The 20,960-nt window shown below is 37.1% G+C and overlaps 3 protein-coding genes across 3 annotated transcripts; all 3 read left to right on the top strand.

Annotated features, from left to right (window-relative positions):
• The first annotated feature begins 1,012 nt into the window (after positions 1-1,012).
• LOC117906210 lies at positions 1,013-3,796 on the top strand. The gene is made up of 2 exons (XM_034819187.1): positions 1,013-3,359; positions 3,553-3,796. The coding sequence occupies exons 1-2, from the start codon at positions 1,529-1,531 to the stop codon at positions 3,657-3,659; spliced, it is 1,938 nt and encodes a 645-aa protein (XP_034675078.1). The 5' UTR covers positions 1,013-1,528; the 3' UTR covers positions 3,660-3,796.
• Positions 3,797-7,610: 3,814 nt separating this feature from the next.
• LOC117907358 ((S)-8-oxocitronellyl enol synthase CYC2-like) lies at positions 7,611-9,147 on the top strand. Its single transcript, XM_034820867.1, has 2 exons — positions 7,611-7,752; positions 7,854-9,147. The coding sequence occupies exons 1-2, from the start codon at positions 7,714-7,716 to the stop codon at positions 8,985-8,987; spliced, it is 1,173 nt and encodes a 390-aa protein (XP_034676758.1). The 5' UTR covers positions 7,611-7,713; the 3' UTR covers positions 8,988-9,147.
• A 1,574-nt stretch (positions 9,148-10,721) lies between these two features.
• On the top strand, positions 10,722-16,729 carry LOC117907286 (cytochrome b5). Its single transcript, XM_034820787.1, has 6 exons — positions 10,722-10,900; positions 11,005-11,049; positions 14,444-14,476; positions 14,572-14,713; positions 16,119-16,175; positions 16,251-16,729. The coding sequence occupies exons 1-6, from the start codon at positions 10,861-10,863 to the stop codon at positions 16,612-16,614; spliced, it is 681 nt and encodes a 226-aa protein (XP_034676678.1). The 5' UTR covers positions 10,722-10,860; the 3' UTR covers positions 16,615-16,729.
• Positions 16,730-20,960: the final 4,231 nt, after the last annotated feature.

The following is a 20,960-nucleotide window of genomic DNA, read 5'->3' as shown; positions in this document are numbered from 1 at the left end:
GAAGTGTACAGCAGTCTCAGGCAGAGGAAGATTATTAATCCCAATTAGCATTACTAAATGCTGATTAAAAACTGCAAATCTGCTTTTTATGTGTTTAATCCAAATATAGTATGTTTATATAGTAGCCGCATATTCTTGAGACCTCCCCCAACTTGTACTATTACTGTTTTTAAACCATTTCTGGCTTCTCTTCTTGGCTTCGCTAATTGTGAGTCTCAAATCTTAAATGTTTTTTTGAAGATGGACCACATTTAAGTGTTTTGCAAGAGACAATACCCCATTTTTAGGCTGTGGTCCCTCACATCTTTTGTCAATTCATCTGTAAGCACATTGCATTAACAATTCTCACACCTGATGCTATAAGAATCCTCAGTTTTTATCCATTTATAGTCACTCTCCCTTTTATTTCTAGACCCTTGATGCATCATAGATTTTCAGGCTGTGCTTCCACTTTTAGATCCACATTACACTAGCACTCTCAGACTGAGTAGTGAGTAGTGTGTGATCAGTGGTGGAGGGAGTTCTAAGGGTTAAACATGATTTGGTGTTCTGCTCTTTGCCACGATCTCTGTAAAACCTGAATGTTTATAGCCCCAAAGCAATAATGCCAAGAGTGGACTGTACATTGGAAATTTAGGAACCATTGATCAAGTTATATGACCCTGTTCTGCAACATATATATATATATAGAGAGAGAGAGAGAGGTTTAAGTTGGGAAGAGCTTCTAGTGATGGATGAGTAGCAATTGATTAAATGGAGAAGATAGATTCCAGACAACATCATGACAAAACACATAGCAAAGTCTGACATTGGATGGGGGATTAGTTGTTTCAGGCAGATTAATAATAATTTCAAGAGATTCCAGAGATTTTGCTATATATCTTGCTTACGTGATCCTTGGTCAGGTAACATAAAAAAACGGTTTCTGGAGCAGAAAGGAAAAATAAAGTGGAACAGTGAGAAATATAAAAGGCAAGTGGAAACTGGAAAGGCGCTTCCGAAACAAGAATTCAACCCGGAAAAATGTCGAGGTTAACATGACTAGTGGTGAGTGGTGAGGACCACTTGCTTTTTCCAGCACTCGGTCGTTAAAAGAAACAAACATGAGACAATTCGGAAGAAAACAATGAAACACAGTTCATCTTCCATTCTTCATCATCACGGTTTTGCTTGGAGCAGAGGTTTCCAAGTTTTATCTCATGCCTTACCACCATAAAGAATATGGTAATCTATTTCAGCCAGCACAATAATATCCCGTATATCACAAAGTCTTTGTTTATATAAATTTGAGCTAATTGTTTTCCTTTATTTAGTCTTTAAAGAGACTTGTTCATGACTCCACCATCCTAGAAATATAAGGCACACACTATAGATTTTCATGGTTATAAAACGTGGTCGTGCGCCGCTAAGTGTACAAGACACCACTCCGCTTGCTTCCAAATCTTTCCACCATTGAGATCTTTTATATATAAAGCCTCAAACTTCTATCCATATCCAAGACACTCAATCCATCTTTTTTCATTCACCCATGGCCATATATTCTCTTAAGAAAAAGGAGAAAGTGACTGCCACCACCACTACCCCAACCGTTTCCGCCACAATGGGCATGGCTTGCACCAATCCTTCTTGTTTTTTCTGTATCATGAAGGAACCAGACTCATCTGTTAGGAGAGTTGGAATCAAGAATTGCTTCAAGGAGATTCCCCTCACGGATGATCAAGAGCATGTTTTGGTGCTGAGTGGTCTCTTCAACATAGCCATGACTCAACCAGATGATCCTGAATTTCCTTCTCTCGGCATCTTCCACTGTATGGCGAGTTTGATTAGCCGATCCATCACTGACAAGGATTGGCTTCTCAGATATCAAAACGTTTATATTCCCTATTACGCAGCTCATGTTATTGGTTCTTACACCATGAACAAGGTCGAGTTCGCAGAGAAAGCTGTGGAATCAGGTGTGATTCCACCTTTGATGGAGCTTCTGAGAGGAAAGCTCACCTGGGTCGAGCAAAGAGTGGCGGTTCGAGCACTGGGTCATCTAGCTAGCTATGAAAGAACCTTCGAAGCAGTAGCGGAATACGAGAAAGAGGTGGTGGAGTTAGCCATGCAGTTGGCTTCTACCTGCCTTGAGGTGGTGTATGCAGAGTTTGTTGGGGTGAATGATGAGAAGGCGAGGTTGAAGTATCACGGCGACTTGCTTACAAGAGGCATTGGAGGGATGGAGATGGAGAATCGGAAGGCGGAGGAGTGGGCTAGCCAACTTCAATGCTGGTCTCTCTATCTTCTAAATTGCTTTGCCTACAAAGAGAGGGCCATAAATCTCATCTGCAGGCAAGAGTTTTTGAAGGATTTGTGTCAAATGTGGGGCGGATTGGTAAATCACACTTCGCCTGCAGGGGTGGGACTCATTAGAATTCTGTGTTACCATAAAACTGGAAGAAAAAGCATTGCAGAATCTAGAGAAGTTGTGGAAAGCCTCTGCAATCTCTCGAGATCTTCAGATGATTGGCAGTATGTGGGTGTCGATTGTCTTCTTTTGCTTCTCAGAGACCAAGATACAAGGTACAAAGTTATGGAGATTGCCATCTTGTTTCTTGTTGACTTAGTTGAACTGAGAAGCCTAGGAGGAAGATCATACGTGGGTGAAGCAATCACAAGAACCCTCCTCCTAGATTATAATCAAACCAGATCAAAGCTGAAGAACAACAAAGTTGTTCAAAGAGCACTGGAAGAAATATGGGTTTTGAAGTTAGAGAGGAAGAGGAGAGAGAGAATGATGTCTAACGAAAAAGTAGAAGAGAGAAAGGTCCTAATTAGTCTGATAAAACAACAAGGAAACCAGAGGTGCTGGTTAGGAGAGGTTGAAGAAGCTATAGTCAAGTACAGTGAAGCTCTGGAGTTGTGTCCATCAAGGATGAGAAAAGAGAGAGTTGTACTTTACAGCAACAGGGCCCAATGTCATTTGCTGCTGGGAGACCCAGATGCAGTCATTAGAGACGCAACGCGAGCTCTTAGCCTCTCCACACCTCCAAACTCTCACGGCAAAAGCCTCTGGAGAAGATCACAAGCTTATGACATGAAAGGGTTGGCTAAAGAGAGCTTGATGGACTGCATAATGTTCATCAATGGCTGCATCAACTCTGAGACCACCAAGCGTGTCAAGGTCCCTTACTTCGCAGCCCGTATGATCAGCAAACAAATGGAAGCCACGTGGCTATTTTCCACTGCTCGGTCAAAGTTATCAAGCACACAACCTAACAAAGTACAAGAATCGGACGATGAGGATGAGGGTGGCAATGACGAGCAGCAACTGGATGACATGATGAGGACCATGATGGAGAACAAAAATTTCAAATCTGGTAAGTACCATAATAACAATAAGAAAACGTTATTTGATTGGGAAAATTTTGAAATTCAAATGGAGGGCTCTCTCTCTCTCTCCCTCTTTCTTGCTCAAACCGTCAAACATGGCGTGCCCTGTGACCAAGTTCCATATACAACTTTTAAGATATGTGCATGTCAATCACCTTTTTTTGGGTGTGACTTTTTCAGGTCTGTCCACCATTATAGAAGAACCTTTGATCGGAAAGGGTGAGAGTAAGAGAAAGCTGGAAAGGGCAATGCTAAGAAACAAGGCTGTCGTGCCTCCCTCGACCTAGGTCAACTGGGTTCTCCATTATCCACCAGCATGTCCTGTCCTTTCCCGTGATCATGCTCTATGCCTATGTAAAACCCAGAAAATCTTGCATCAAATGTAACATATGGAGGAACATTTTAAGGCATGTGATTCTAACTTTCCCTCGTCTCGCTCTTAAATTTTAACCAACTAATTTCCTTTGGGAGTATTGTCTTGGTGTACATACAATTAGGAAAGAATTTGAAATGAAGAAAGGGAAAGAAAATTAAAGAATTTGAATAAAAAAAACTAGTAAACTAGTACCTTCCATTACTTTTACATTATTGTTGCCCGTGATGCGGCCCCCCCTTTTCTTTTGAATTTGATCTACTTTTCAGATGTAGAATTTCAACTTTTTTTCGTTCGCACAAGATTAGAGGTGATTCAATTCAACCATGAAGAATGCCGTACGGAACCTCAACCAGCCTCTCTCAAGTCGCTGGATTTCAAAATTAAACCAACTCCGGAATAAATTTAATGAAAAAGCAGCCATGATTTTGAATTGTCCACTTCATTAATAGAATTTTGAATGAATAGTCGCTGTTTTAACATCTTCTGTGGACATGAAGATCAAACAGGTGGGCAAATGCAGCCATCATTATAATTTTTGTGTTACATTTACAGTGGGTGGTGTGCCTCCTAAAATGTGTAAACAAACGACTGTGGTGGGCTTAGGGTTAGGTAGATTTGCACCAAGCTACCACTAGAGACAAAACTTGTATACTTTTGAGTCTTTTTGTTTGGATGGGTTAAACTTTACACTTCAGAGTTAAAGTTGATTAGGAAGCCATGTGTAAATTCTAGAATTCACCCCTCATAAATATCACTAATTAATCAAATATGCTAGTGAACAACTTGGAAAATTTCCTTCATTGTTGGGGGCATATAACAGGTGTTGAAGAACAGCTGAGTGATGTGTGAAGAGTTAACAATGGAGTTAAGAAACTGAAATGGGCCTCAAATAAGAAATGCCCAAAAGGTAAAAGAGCAAATCATGCAAGGGATGGGTCATGGCCCTTAAACATACTCTCTGTCAAGATGGAATCATTGAAAACAAGGCCTGAGGTAGGCCCATAGCTTTTCTTGTTCATAAAAAAAAAAAAAAAAAAAATTCTTTTGGGCGTCATGATTCTTATGCATTTTTTAATATTTTTATCACTGAACCATCAATGAAAAATAGTTTGAAGATTAGTTGAATTGTGGGTGTTGAATGTGCATGTAACACATAGCGACAGCCTTCGTTGCGTCCATTTCTGGGTTAGGCCACACCACAATCAACGCTGACTGGCGGAAGCCTTGTAGGTTAGGCATTTGAAATTTTAAATAGAGCCCAGGCCTCCCTATGCTTGATTCCAGCCGCCAGCACAGCCATATATTCGATACAACCAACAGCTGTAGACCTTGTAATTTACATTAAAGTCACATCATCTTCCTATTAAAGAAATAAAATGAAGAGGAAAAAGTAGAGCGAGGACCTCCGATCACTCCTTTAATTAGACAGTACCTTACAAAAAGGATTAAAATTTTCAAAAACCTCCGATCACTTTGTCGGCCTCCCTGCCAATTATGAGATGTAAAGAAACTTTGAATGGAGGATAAGTCTCACAGGAAAGATATCACATCCCTTAAATTGAGGAGTTACTTGCAAGAATTTGGTAGTAACACTTATATATTATTTTACCATGTTACATGAAGGGCTCGAGTCTATTCAAAACATGTGTCTTTTGACACTATGAGTGTTCGGTTCCATTGAGTAGGACGGAGCCAGCACACAGTGTCCATTCCTGTTTAGCATTGTATCGCTCACGGTCTTTCAAGCATGATGTGCACACGCAGTACATTTGCACTCTTGTTTCATAGAGTAGCATGTCATCAACAATATTTGTTCACACAATGTAAATATTGTCGACTACCCATCTAATGGAAGATCATACTTCCTATCAAATACAAACACATAATTCACACCGAACAGTCCGCATCCCTCCCTCCTCCAACTAATCAACATTTGAAGGAGGGGATATAAGACCAAAGCCAACGATGAACGAGGTAAATGATCTCTCTTTCCTATTTAGTGTCACCCTTCCTCCTCGACTTGTTAAAATCTGAACTTGACAGTCAAAGAGGAACTCTTTGGTCAAAGTTAGGCATTCTTCAGTAGGTGCAATGAGCAGCTAGGAAGGAGAGGTACAGTTGTAATCCATTGCCCCAACCCGGTTAATCGAAGTTGTGTAACAGTCTAGTCACCAATATCAAAGAATTTGTCCTGTTAAAGGAAAATTCATTCAAGGAAATTTGGGTTAAGTTATTCTCATTTAGCAATAACCTAACTAAGAAATTTCTTCCCACTCACAGCTATCTTCTGAAGATAAGCACAAAGGGACCCTCTTCTCAATTAAGAAATGTGTAATCCTCCCAAGTTCTGATTTTGTCCCTATTGTGATTATTGGCCTTATTCATATAGATATCTCTAAGCTATGAGACTCCCAAGTTTTGCCTTAGCTAACTAGAGTTCCTGACTACTGATTGTCACCTTCGCTTGTGAAAATCAAGAGGGCATTTTAAGACGATTGTGATAAGTGTATTGGGAGTTCTTTTAAGGGTTGTAAAGTTAGTATTGAGTGACAATGGCTACAACACTTAATCACATAATTTAGAGCTTATTATTGTGATGCATTTCAAAATCACATAATTTATTTTGATTGAGATAATTCACTCTAAATTTATATAATTAACTTTAGTTTTGTATCATCATTTGAATCATATAATAAGTAATACATGCATATGAACATACCTTGATTTCTGAGGATTTAATTCATTGGTATAAAATCTTCAATCTAAATAATTTATCTTAACCTTTATTTAAAAAGAAAAAACAAAAACATACTTAATTGTTTTTCAATAAAACAAAAAAATAAAAAAACAACACTTTTTGATTGGGAAATAATTAGTTGTTTTTCAAAGCAATCCATAAATTCTTTCTACTTTACCTACTTTACCTTATTATTGGAATGTAAAATCCAACTGTTCCTTGATGAGACTATAAGGATATGGCTCAAGGCATGACGTTGGAGGGATTTGGAGGTGTGTCCAACTTGAAAAGGTCAAAGGCTTAAAAGATTTGAGATTGGAAGTGTGCTAGGAAAGTGGGTCAAGAAACTTGTTCAGGTAAAATCACTTTTTACCCATTTTGTGTCAGTGGAAGATTGATTCTATGGTCTTAAAACCAGTAATTTTTTTTTGATGTTGAAAACAGATTCCTTCAACTTGATTAGTAGAAGAATGTTGATAACTCTAGGGTGCATGTGATGAAATCATAAATCTTAGTAGGAGAGTGTCGTCGTTGGAATGATTACTCGAGAATTTGTTGAATTATGTGTTGGAATTGAACACTGAGTAGTATATGGTTGGAGTGCTGAAAAGTAAAAGAGGATGTGATTTAATTGTTAAACATGGCAATGTAGATCAAAATTAAATCATCATTAACTTCAAATTTCAAATCACACCTATTATCTTACCGGTGACGAGTCCAGGTGGCATACACTGTCTTGAGAATGAAAGGCACATCTCAATAATATCAATCAAAGTAAAGAAAGAAAACAAAAATTAACATAAAGATGTCTAAAATTATTGCGGACTGCGGAGGCCATTACAAGTTGGGTGAGCCCAGTCCCATAGGTGAATCATAATCAGCTGTATTTATTTGTCTTTCTTAGAAGACGCAAGAATCCCAAGCATTATGGTAAGCAATGCAGGTAAAATAACTAGCCAAAATCCAAACTTACTGTTACAGTCAGGTAAAATACGATAATACCCCAAAGAAACTTGGAATAATGGGGTCATGAATATTGCCCATAACAACTAAAAAGCCCAACAAGAAATATGTATGGGCTAGGATTGAGAGACTGGCTGACTGACAAGTGACAAGTCACATCCCAACCCCAAAATTCACCTACTCGTCTCTCCGCTATCCCTCTCTCTCGACTCTTTTATCTTTTCGATCGTCCCCCACTTTGGGCAACACAGATAAACAGAGCAGGATGAGTTGGTGGTGGGCTGGAGCTATTGGCGCTGCCAAGGCACATACTTCTCTTTCTTTTTCTTTTTCTTTTTCTTTTTCTCTCTGGTTTTCAATCTTTTTTCACACATGTAATATTGCAGTTTTGATTGATTCTTGCAGAAGAAATTCGATGAGGATGATGCTCCGCGTGGCTTTCAAAGCGTGGGTTTGGTGATTGGCGTCACCGGCATCGTCGGCAACAGCCTCGCTGAAATTCTCCCGCTCTCCGACACTCCCGGCGGTCCATGGAAGGTTTACGGCGTGGCTCGCCGCGCACGTCCCGATTGGAACGCCGATCATCCCGTCGAGTACATCCAATGCGACGTCTCCGATTCAGAGGATGCCCTCGCCAAGCTCTCGCCTCTCACCGACGTTACCCACGTCTTCTACGTCACCTGGACCAATCGGGCCACCGAGATTGAGAACTGCGAGGCCAACGGCACCATGCTGCGGAACGTTCTCCGAGCGTTGATCCCCAACGCCCCCAATCTCCGCCACATCTGCCTCCAAACCGGCGGCAAACACTACATCGGACCTTTCGAGGGCTTTGGCAAGATCAAACCCCACGATCCCCCATACCACGAAGATCTACCCAGATTGGACGCCCCTAATTTCTACTACACTCTGGAAGACATCCTGTTCGAAGAGTGTGAGAAGAAGGATGATTTGACCTGGTCCGTGCATCGCCCCGTCATCATTTTCGGGTTTTCCCCATATAGCATGATGAACATACTGGGGACTCTCTGCATCTACGCAGCAATCTGCAAGCACGAGGGAATCCCCTTGAAGTTCCCTGGAAGCAAGGCGGCGTGGGACTGTTACTCAGACGCATCGGATGCAGATCTAATTGCAGAGCAACAGATATGGGCTGCGGTTGATCCCTATGCTAGAAACGAAGCCTTTAACATCACAAATGGGGATTTGTTCAAGTGGAAGCATTTGTGGAAGGTGTTGGCTGAGCAATTTGACATGGAATATGCAGAAATTGAGGAGAGTGAACAGAAGCAAAGCATGGTAGAGATGATGAAAGACAAGGGTCCGGTGTGGGAAGAGATTGTGAGGGAGAAGGAGTTGCTTCCAACCAAACTGGAAGATGTTGCGCAGTGGTGGTTTATAGACCTTGTCCTGGGTGGAGAGTCTTTATTGAGCTGCATGAACAAGAGCAAGGAACATGGCTTCTTGGGTTTCAGGAACTCCCGGAATTCATTTGTTTGGTGGATTGACAAGATGAGAGGTCACAAACTCATTCCTTAAAGAGGTTCCTGCGGTTGCGCATTCCCTTTGCTGCTTGCTGCTTGCTGCTTTTTGTGATTGGGTTATTATTTTCTTAGAAGAATGAATAATATTGGAATGAACTAGTGTTTCTTATTAAAACAAAAACCCCTTGGAATTCAATCATGCTCTTTATTTGCCATTTCCACTCTCCTAATTTCGCTTCACAGCTCCTACGGTTCACCAAGCAACGCTCAGATGAAAATGAAATTGAAAAACACACACCCCTTTTGAAATTTGAACTCTCTCCTTGTTTGCAAATAGAAACTGAAATTCCACATGAAATCCTAAAACTCTGAATTTTTAAGGTAAATTGGTGACTACGGTTTCAGACCTAGACTCCTGTGCAGCGGCATTATTTTGAAAATCGGTTTATTTTTAAAAATATCCTATTTTGGATCAAAACTCCCCGATTTGCTTCATGTTATTGTCTCCATCTATCTAGAATTTTGATAAAGCATTTCGCCCATTTCCGTAAGGCAAACGAACCTTTAAATGTATATTAAGAAAAAATTATAAAAAAATAAAATTTAGTTTTATTTTATTAATTCTAAAAGGAAAAAAGAAAGAAATAAATATAATGAATTAATTTTTGAATAACAAGTAAGCATAAAAAGTAACTTGAATTCTATGATATTAACAGGATATTAAATGCTTCTTTGCTACATAAAAACCCCTTATTTACTTTTTTTTTTTTTTCTTTTGGGCTCTCTCTACAGGTCATTTCCAATTTTATAAAGAAAGAAAGATATTACTTGTGTTGCTATTTTTGACCATAAATTTAATCATTTGCTTATATGACCAAGTATGATTGAACATTGCAAAAAAAAAAAAAAAAAAATCTTTAATCTTTGGTATGGTTTGGACCATTTTTTGATATCTAATCACTAATCATCATTATTTAAACATTGGTTTTAAAAAATAGTAAAAATGATAGTGGATGTGATGTTAAAACCATTTCTAAATTATTCTTGGATGGCTCAACAACACCAACTTGGGTTTTTTTTTTTTTTTTTTTTCAATTCTTAAAAAAATGACTTTATTAATTCAATTTTTGGTTTTCTTATCTTCTAATCCATAAAAATCGGATCAAATAAATATTATAATTATTTAATGTTGATGAGTATTTTATAGTTATTATTATATATATTTTATAAACCTTTTAATAAGGTTATAACTTGGACAAGTTAATTGCTTTGATGATTAACTTAAACATAATCTAAATTAAGAAATACTCGGTCAAACCCATCATCTTATTCAAAATATTCAACCCAAGCCGAATCTAATATCATTTTTTCAATTTCAAGTTAAACTCAAATTGATCGAGTTAAACTCGAGGTTGATAGAGTTAAATTTACGTTGGTTAGGTTAATTAGGTTGAATATTTAAAATTCATCCATAATCATTTTTAAAAATAATTATAAATAGGATATTTGTTTATATTGATTTTTTTAATAAAAAATGAAAAATGTATAAAAATAAAAGTAGTATATAGTTTCTTAGATATGATTATTTGTTTTATGAATTAAAATATAAAGATATTTTAGTTTTTTTATTAAGGGACATTGTTGTAATATGAAAACATATATATCAGAAGAGAAGGGTGATTTCGCAAACATTTCTTTTTTAAAAAAAATAATAATAAAAAAAATAGAGCCGTGTAACCATATCAAAAGGAAAGGGTAGTTTAGTAATTCAATCAATCTTCGACCCTCCATCTCTCCGTCCTCAACACAATCCCTAGTCACTATCTGCCGGTGGGGATTTCTGCGACTCTTCCTTGTATATCAAAACATCGATACCCTTTGATTCGCTAAAATTTACAAAAAGAGTGGAGTAGGAAGCAGCAACAGAAATGGTGCTCACGAACTTCAACGGCACCGGTGTCGGATTTGGTACCCATCTTCCTTTGCCTTCCATTTTCTACATATATTCTTCTCTACATTATATTATTTGTAATTATTTTTCCTTTTCGATTCTTTCTGAATTATTTGAACAGGTTTTGGAGTTGGGTGCGGCTTTGGAGTTGGATGGGGTTTCGGAGGTTTGTTTCCCTAGTCTGACACATCTTTCACTAATTCATTTTCAATATTCAGTATTTTCAAGTGTTATGGATGATTCCAGTCTTCTGTTGTCATCTTCATATTCCCAAAGTTGAAGGCATTTCGAGAAGAAGGGGAATGGAACAATTAGGTTAACTTCAGGGATCTATTCAACCTTTATTTCGTCTTTCCCTACAATCTTGCAATTTTGGTTTGTAGTGGAGTTTTGAATCCTTTCTAGGAATTGAACGCTCTCTTCTTGCCATTATTTGAGCATTTGGGAACAAAAGATTATTCTATTGAATGATGCAAGGTTCTTTATGCTGGAATCTCTGAACAACTTTTCCAACTTGAGAGGCATGATGGTCTTGCTTTTGCCTAAAACTGACATGGAATGTCACTGAATCTCTTAGAAAAGCAGTTTTGCAAATTTATGATTTTTATAATCATCTGAGACTTGATCCGTTAGGAATAGGAGGCTTGATGACTAGAACTTAGGCTTTGTTTGAACCTCAGAACGTAGTATGAGAAGGAAAAAAAAAGTAGGAAGAAATCAAATATTCTCTTGTTTGGTTTACCATGAAAAATATGAATGAGAATCAAATATAGTGAAAATAATTTATAAATTTATATATTTACAAATTCTTCATTTTTAATATAAACTAGGAAATAAGGGAAATGAATTTAGAGAAACATGTGCAGAAATTTTATCAAGTCTCAGCCTTTTTTTTCTTTCACATCTTCTTTCCTTTAATTTTTTCATCCTTTTTTTTTTTCCTTTGTGCTTTCCCTTAAATATTCCAAGAGCCAAATGGAGCCTTACCATTTAGCTTTTGGTAATGAAATCTAGTCAAGTTAGTGTGCTTGGGGTACACTTGGAAATATGAATGAAACAGAACCCAAGTACTGGTCGTTTTCCATGAGTTGTAATTTCGTAAAGAGTAACAAGCAGGTTCTTGGTTTATGGCACTTCAAGGATCACCCTTTGTTGGGCCTATGACAAGAAGGCAAGTCTTAGCCTTGATAAAACCTGATAGGGCATGTGTGACCACACCTTGTGCTCACAAGGCATGGCATGACATACCTGCCTGTGTCCTAAAATCGAAAATCGGTTAAGGCAACCTTCCCTGGCCTTATGCTAGCAATAACAAGTCTGGAATGGGGCTCCTTGGGATTATTTAAATAATCTATCTCTCTAGTTTAAGTATACTTTCATACTATTAATTCAACCAGTTCAAGAATGACTCATGATGCTCTTTAGAAGAGGTATGTTACTTGCATAGCCATAGGACATGGCCAATGGCAAGGCCATGGCTATAGCAATTAGCATGCCAAGGCATGTCTGGGAGCTTGGTTGACATGCAATAAAGTCTGCTGAGCCTTGTAACTATAAAGTTCATGGGTGTAATGCCATGGGCAGACTTGATAGAAGGCAAACAAGGTCATTGATGTCATGCCATGGGTAGACTTGACTAACAGTAAGCAAAGCCATGGGTGGAGGCAAGGAAGCCATGGTGCAATGCCTTAGGCACAATGGACTGGGCATGGCTTGAAATAGGGTAAGATGTGGTTTGCATTGGCATCAAGTCCAAGCTAACAGAGACATGGAGAATAAAGCCAAAGCATAGTCCTAACAAGTACAGCAGACCATGCAATCAGCATTTGGGGGTGGTGTTGATGTGCACACATATGCAGCCAAGAATGATGATGCAACATGGCTGGAGGCAAAGTTGCCCTCAATCAAGGGGATAATGATGTGGTTAGTGTTATATGGCAATTATATAACTGTTGCAACTGCCCTAACTGTTACAATGATTTGGCATGGGCTAATTAGGAATCCAAACCTAGACAGTTGGGTTGTAACTGCCATGGCATGGCTATCTGAAGGTGTTGCTTGCTTAGCTTCATCATCTACCCTTCCGAAGTATTTTGGCTGAGAGGATTAAAGCATCCAGGGCCAGTTATAAAGTTACAAGTATGCCTGTAAAATATTTTGTGTGCTTTGGTAAATGTAGAGTTGCCTCTTATTTGGTAGGATTGGTGGACAAAGTTGGCTTCCTTATGCCAGAGAGGCAAAATTTCAGCATGACAATTTGCCTTGTGTGAGATTATGGTGAAAATTGTAATATCCCTAATCTTAGATTTTTCAGTTTCTTTTTCCTCTTGTCTCAATGAAGCTTGTGCTGTATGATTAGCAAGAACCCCTAGGCTTCTATTCCATCAACCTTATCTGCTCTTGCCACTGCTATTACATTTTCAGTTTAGTCCCTCAAACTGGTAGTTCAGTACAAATAATGATCTACCTGTTATAGTCTCTTTACTGAAGTTGTTAATTTACTTGTTATTTTCTTTCTCATGGAAGTTATATTTTGAAATATAATATGATGAAACTACTATATAATGGCATGCATACAAAGAGAAAATATGACAAAACAGGGAAAATGGATGCAACATTTCAGACACTAGTTGTGAACTTTAAAATGTATAGTTTGGAATTGGATTAAGTCGATTTTTTGAGAATATTTATGTCTGTATGAACAAATGAAGTTTAAAGTTTCTGATGTCTGAATGTATGTTCATTCTTTCTTTTCTATATAAGAAATAAGACAATTCTTCTTTAAGGAAAGCCCAGGTAGAACCTGGAACAGTTCTTGACACAGTTTTTTCATCAGTTAAATTTAGTTCTCTTATTTCCAGGTATCTAATAAACTTTCTTTCAAAGATTGCCACAAAGAGGGGAGTTTATGCATAACTTGCCCTATAATTACAAAACAAAAATTGACATAAATATATTTAAGCGTATCAAATTGCTAGCACACATTATGAACCAGAGCTTGACCCAAATGCAAATTGACCACTAGTGGAATAAAAATTTTCACCGAAGTAGTAGTGATGGGAAGATTTCTCCTCCAGCATCCCTGCAACCAAAGTTTGTACTGTATGAGAAAGTGGTTTCCTGTTGCAGATGCAGGTTTAAGTATTTATCCATCCAATTTCGAATGCCACATGTTTAGGCAAACAAAAGCTTTATATCTCCTTGATTATCTTCAGATTGAACACAATGTCAAGTGTGTGGTTGCAGCCCTTGAGGCATGGCACAAGTGGTAAAGGGTTAGGGAGGGTTTGTGGGAGGTTCTAGGTTCTAGTCCCTATGAGGACACGAATTTACTTGTAAAATAAATGTCAGTTTGGTTGCAGTCTTTTAGTAAATTGAGCCTTCTTTAAACTTCAAATTAATTTATGAGATTTTTCATTATTCCTTTCTCTTGTTGTAGGGGAGATTCTTTTTATCCTAGTTAACATCTTTGTCAATCCTAATGCCCCAGTAGTACCACTAAGCTCTTGTTTCATTACCAATCAGTTCATTTACTAATTAACAATGTTTATATGTTTCAGGGATGCCTTTGAATATCTTGGGTCTTGGCGTGGGTAGGCAACCTCTAACTGTAAACTTCTTTTCATTTGAATCTATCTTTAACTCTTAAATATAGCTGAATCACTTATGTTGAAATTTTCATATGCAGGTGGAGGCTGTGGAGTTGGACTAGGCCTTGGGTGGGGCTTTGGCTCTGCATTTGGTAGTCAGTATCGATCATCTAGGGTCACGTTCCAGGGCTTAGAATTCAGTAGTAAGGGCCAAAATGATGAGAAAGAGTTAAGAGATCGATGAAAAACAGCAATGGAGCTTTGTGTTTGGCTATAGCTTGCCATTCCCTTCCATTGTAATTGTTTCAATGCAGTTACTGAACTTATTTAGTCAACCTGGTCAAGGATTGTGCTGATTGCATTCCAACAGTGACTTTGGGAGAACAGCAAAGATTGGATGCCAATGTTTACAGCCTTTCGGTTTGAAATGCTCAAAGCTGTATTCTAGTAGAGGGATGAAAAAATACGGGTACCCTTTTTTAAGTTTAAAAATGAAACGGCTTTGTTAGGGTGCAGAAACAGATGCAATCCGAAGAAGTTTGTAATTATAAATTATAAAAGGTATTTGATAAGAATTAATATAATTTAATAATTTAATTTAAGTTATTAAATATGTTGGGTATATTTATTAAAATAACCTGATATTATAATTTAAAAGTTAAAATTGACTTTGATATATTAATTTAATAATTTAAGAATGTTTTAACGTGAAAATTAATTTAAGTGATTAAATGGTATGTATTAGGTTTTACCAAACATTTTGTGGTGTGAGATTGGATTGGAATGGAATGGAATTATAAAAATGGTCATCCATTGAACTTTATGCTCATTTTTACTTTTAAGTTTATGGTAATTTCTAGGTGGAAGTGTTCCAAACATGCTGTGTTACTTTGCTGGTAATATGGCAAGTTTGGGAATTTTGGTGGGAATAATTTAGAATTTTAAAGTTTTGAAATCCAGGGATGATCTCTTCCGAGGCCCAAAGAGCATGTCACATGATTCATGTTTGCTGCTAAATGCTAATTCAACAATTTTGAGAAAATAAATGAAAATTATTGGCCAGAACTATTTTCTGATTGTAGTGTCAGTATTGGATAATGGATTGGCTGTTGTGTTGTGTTGTGTTTTAAAGTATACGATGAAGTTGGAGACTCGGAAAAATGATTCAGCAGAATAAGGGTTCTGAGTGTGGATGGAGAAGAGCCCACTCTGGTGATTGAGTCTCTTTCGAGTCTGGACTGGGAAAAACTTCCTAGTTTTTTAGGGTTGGTTGGAAGAGCAGCCCATAACACCAATGTACTCAGGTGTTGGGATTCGCGAGTTTTATGAATTCAAAATATATGTGGTGGGCTCACTGTCGGCCAATTTGGATATAGTCCAGGGTGGGACCCATTCTTTCTGAAAGATTCGCGAATTGGTTAGATGATTAGCGATCTAACTAAATCATATGCTTTGCCCTCTACCAACCACCCTAGAGGTGGACTTTTAGCTCTTCCTGAGGGAGTTAGGTCGCGTGCTCAACACCACCGAACCACCTGCCCCCCACCCCCAACCCCATTCTTCTTACTTTATTTATTTGTCCCTGAGATGTAGATGCAGTATCTGTAGCTAATAAGAAAAAAATGGCTCCCCAAAAAGTTTTCACTCTCTCACAAGTTGCCCAACACAAGTCCAAGACGGATTGCTGGTTCGTCATTCATGGCAGGGTACGAAATTATTCTCTCCCCTAATTCACTTTCTTTTTGGTGGGATCATTTATCTGATTTTTGGATTGTGACAGGGTTCTGGACGTGACCAAGTTCTTGGAAGAGCACCCGGGAGGAGAAGAGGTTTTGGTAGAGTCGGCTGGGAAGGACGCAACCAAGGACTTTGAGGACATCGGGCACAGCAAGGCAGCTCAAAACTTACTCCTCAAGTACCAGGTCGGAGTTCTCCAAGGCTACAACATCCAAGACGGTGCAGCATACACTAAGGATGCTCCCTACAAGGAAACAAAGACCAAAGAAATGAGCGCTTTCGTCATCAAGAATGACAGCACGCCCACGTATGCTGCTCTTCTGGAATTCTTGGTTCCTCTCCTTGTTGCCGGTTTCTTCTTCGGCTACAGATACCTCTCCAGAGATGCCCACCTCACCACCTAATTCACTTCCATTTCTCGTCTCTCGTCTTTTTCTTTGTGTTTTTCATCCCCATCCCTCTTCTTGCTGCACTGTATGTCCGTGACCAAAAATAAATGAACCGTTTTTAATTAAAAAATGCTTTCTAAAATTATTATCAAACCAAATATAAATCACCATAAATAACTAAAAATAAAAATAGATTTATTTCATCGAATTTATCTTTATAAATTTATATATTATGATATTAACTTCCAATATATTCTCAAAATACCCTTTTAGATGAAGGCAACATCTGCCCAATTGATCTCTTTCTCCAAACATGAAAAATCCCTCTCCTAGCAATTCACCATTTTGAAATGAGAGAAAAATTTAACATCCATTCTAGGCAGAGGGAAATTAGAAGAGGAAGTAGGCCTCAGAAAGAAAGAGTTCACCCCGACAATGAGACAAGAAGGCAGAGAGTGTGAGTGCGGATGAGATCCTCAGTGCCTCACCAACGTATAGAGGAATTGTAGACATCCCTAGAAGGTCAAAACAAATTATAAATTTATAAATCTATAGAATTTGAAAAAATGTCATTTTTTTAATGAAAAAATCATATCATCTTTTACTATTTACAGTTCAATTAACGAATAGAAATTTGAACTTTAATATAACAGTAAATATTATTTTATTAAATTGAATAAACATTAAATATATCATTGTGGATCCCGCATTTCGACTCATGCATTTCCCATTCGATGGCGAGCTCGATTTAGATTTCGAAAAATGATTTTTATTGATTAAGAAAAAATTGACTTGGAGTCGCCACTTATTTTTGTTTTATTTTTAAAGGGTAAACAAAATAAGAAAGAAAAACCCTAAGTGTGACTCCTTATTTTGGAAAAGGTGGTCTGTGAAAAACCGGATCGGGTTCGGGGGTCAGGTTACTTATCGGGAAGGTACGGTAAAGACCGTAGCACCCTTCTAAGTCCCTAGAAATGGGTCTTTACTAATAAAATGAAGTTGACGTGGCAATTGATGAGGAAAACAATGAATACCCGTAACTATCATGCACATATGAGAATCAAAGCATGCATATAGAAAGACCAGAATGGGAATAGATGCGTATCTGGGCAATGAGCCGTTATGCGCTATCAAGAGATGGGGTTAGTGTACAATAAAGAGCACAAAACATATCACATGCATCACCAAACAGAAATTAAAACAGTTCGATGGAGAACTGGATTTTTTTTAAATTTATTGGAAAATTGGAGTCTTAGAGATTATTTGAACATTGGGGTTTTAAAGATTATTTGAAAATCGAAAATTTGAAAAATTATTTAAAGAGGGGATTTTAAATAAGTGGATAAGTGAATAAGTAAACGGATGAGATAATAATAATACCGAAAATAATCATTAAATAACTGAATGTAAATAGTGGAGTTTTTGAGATCGGAAAGTTAAATTTGGAAGTCGGATTTTTGAAAAATTGAACTTTAATGATTGAGATTTTTGAAGGTAATAAATAAATATGAAATAATAATAATAATTAACAAAAATGATATTTAAACTAATGAAAGTGAATAGTGGAATTTTTGAAGACTTGATGTAAAAGAGAACGGAGTTTCGAAAATTTATTTGAAGGTGTCATCTTAAAAATTAAATTCGGAATTGTGGAATTTTTGGAATATTAAAATTAAAAATTTGAATTTTGAAAAAATTAAATTTAAAGTTAAGAGTTTTGGAAAATTATTCCGAGAATTGAATTTTGAAAAATTAAATTTAAAATATTAGAGTTTTGGAAAATGGAATTTAAGATTTGAAGTTTCGTAAACTAAGTTTAAAAATCGAATTTGACGAGATTATTTCGAAAATGGCACGTGTATATATATATATATATATATATATATATTCTTAAATAAAGTAATAAATAAATAAATAAATAAAATGAATGAATTTGAAACGTTGGAATTTTAGAAGAAATATTTGATTACAGAATTTTTAAAAAATGAAATTTTTAGGTGGAATTAAGAAGATGGCACGTGAGAGAAAGGAGAAAAAAACCTAATAACAACTCACCTTGAGGCCACTGGACCAATGCCACCAATAAAAGAAAAAAAAAGAAAAAAAAAACTCATGTCTTTGACTTCACCAATTATTTAAATAGTTTCATGCCTGCCATGCAATTTTGGGTTTAAATGGTGCCCACGCGCCTTGGGCATCCTTGCAAGTATGGAACCTAAGGTAGGTTTAAATGCTAGGGCCCCATTATCAAATTCATGCGGATTGATCCACCTTTGCAAGCTGTCAAAAAGAATGTCATTGGCAAGGTAAATTATATGCAAGTGTCTCTCAGAATCGTCCAATGCAAAGACCCTATTTCTAAGTGCCTCAACCAAAACTGGTGCAAAAGGAGACCTCTGCATAAACCAAATCTTGGCACCTTTAATGGACTCTTTGGTACCAGTGAGATTGTTCAGAACCTTACTCAGCCCCACAGCAACATCAGATGGAAGTGGTCCAGACAGACCCTTGAAGGATTTGGATGAGGGGTCAAAATCTGGTCGACCATGTCCTAGGAAAGGCCGAGGACGTTGCTGCTACTGGCCATAAAACGGTAGATACGAAGGTTGTTGATGCATTTGAGGCGTGCCCAACATTGAAGCCGAAACCCCAGCAGCAGTTGAGGATCTTGTAGATAACCGAAGCTTATATCGATAATAATTATGCCCCTCACCACCAAAGAGGAAACTATATGCTGGGTTGTGTTCTTGTTTTTCACGGATCATGACTTCAAATTCTGGTTCTTGGCATCCATGATATCCTCACTTAAAGGAAAAATATTAGAAGGTGTGGTGTTGTATTTCCAGAATCCACCATGAAGGAAAACAAGCTCAATCTCTGGTCCACTTCGGAACACCGGGACAGTAGATTTTCCAATGCCATTAGTTCCGACCAAACCCAGAACCTGGCCTCACCTGGGCATCTGAACCAACAGTGCTAACTCACCTCCCCATACTAACGAATAATTCCCTCTCTCACAGTCCATATAACGAATACGATCCAGGAACAGAGGTGGCCTCAACAATGAAAAAAGCATGAAAAACAGAGCATAGAAGAAAACAAATAGAAAGGTTCTCAAAGGAGGCTTCACATCATGAATCATCAGTGAACCTTCCTATTAGGTGAGAAAAACAACATCAAATGCAAATATTGGAGAGGTTCTCGGGCATTTCACAATCACAATAGAAACAGAGCACATCAAGATTGACGATGGCAAGCATGAATTCAAGGTTATAACTCAACAAGCAACAATCCACCTCAAGCGGAACAACAAATATCCAAAATATCAACAAGAAAATGCAGGGGATAGCTAGGATCCAAATTCAATAAACATGTTGCATTCATACCTGAGAATACCTTTCTCCCGTAAAGCCCTGTTCAGCTTCAAACTCCTTAAATCCACCTCCAATGCCAATGAAACTAATGAAACCGTCCAGCTATCTTCCTCTGCTCTCCAAACATACAGCTCTCCTACTGAAAAGATCAATGTCTTCCCCCGTCTCTCCCCTCTCTCTCACTTTTTTTTCCAGTCGGTTCCTACCTTCTCGGCCAAGCCATCACCTATTTCCTTTGCTATTCATCACATCAGCAGCATGGCTTCTCTTTGCTGTTCATCATATCAGCAGCATGGCTTCTCTGTCTCTTGCAGCTGGTCCCACGCATGGAGAGGGTCCCCTCCACACTTCTCGGGTGCTGCCAGCTCCATCTAATGCTGTGTATATATATATATATATATATATATATATATATATATATATAACTAAAACTAAATACCCCTTGGCCATTCAAAGGGGGTCTACAATCATGCTTCTCTTAAATTTAAAATTTACCTTGAAAATTAATTTATATTGATTATTATAAAAAAAAATCAAAATTTGAAATTGATAAATAAACTATTAAATTTTAAGATAAAAGAGTAAGCATTTTTATTTTTAAAGTTTATTTTAAAAAATTAATTTAAAACATTCCAAGAAAGAATAATCATTTTTTATTTTAAATTTTATTTGAGTAGACGATTCTATACATTCAATTTCTATATTTCTTTAACTTTTAAAATAAAAATTAGTTTTTTCTTTATATTTTATCGTTTTTTAGTATTAACCAAATGAAAAAAAAAAAATCAAGCGAAATATATAGATAACATATGTATAATTAATTATCTAGTTAAAAATATATAGAATTACAATTTTATATATTCGTCATTAAAAAAAAAATTATCATTATGGTGTTGTATTTTTAAAAATCGAATTAAAAAATAAGATAATTAAAATTAATTAATTTCTTAAAGTTTAATTTTCTGCATACACAGGGTTACTTAAATA

This window comes from Vitis riparia, chromosome 18 (assembly GCF_004353265.1).
Source record: "Vitis riparia cultivar Riparia Gloire de Montpellier isolate 1030 chromosome 18, EGFV_Vit.rip_1.0, whole genome shotgun sequence".
Classification (NCBI taxonomy): Eukaryota; Viridiplantae; Streptophyta; class Magnoliopsida; order Vitales; family Vitaceae; genus Vitis; species Vitis riparia.
This window is presented reverse-complemented; position numbering and strand designations above follow the sequence as displayed.

Coding starts and splice junctions, on each gene's coding strand:
- LOC117906210 (XM_034819187.1), top strand. CDS start 1,529: ATGGCCATATATTCTCTTAAGAAAAAGGAGAAAGTGACTGCCACCACC. Junction 3,360..3,552: donor GAACAAAAATTTCAAATCTG/GTAAGTACCATA, acceptor TGACTTTTTCAG/GTCTGTCCACCATTATAGAA.
- LOC117907358 (XM_034820867.1), top strand. CDS start 7,714: ATGAGTTGGTGGTGGGCTGGAGCTATTGGCGCTGCCAAG. Junction 7,753..7,853: donor GAGCTATTGGCGCTGCCAAG/GCACATACTTCT, acceptor TGATTCTTGCAG/AAGAAATTCGATGAGGATGA.
- LOC117907286 (XM_034820787.1), top strand. CDS start 10,861: ATGGTGCTCACGAACTTCAACGGCACCGGTGTCGGATTTG. Junction 10,901..11,004: donor CGGCACCGGTGTCGGATTTG/GTACCCATCTTC, acceptor TTATTTGAACAG/GTTTTGGAGTTGGGTGCGGC. Junction 14,714..16,118: donor GAGAAAGAGTTAAGAGATCG/ATGAAAAACAGC, acceptor AAAAGTTTTCAC/TCTCTCACAAGTTGCCCAAC.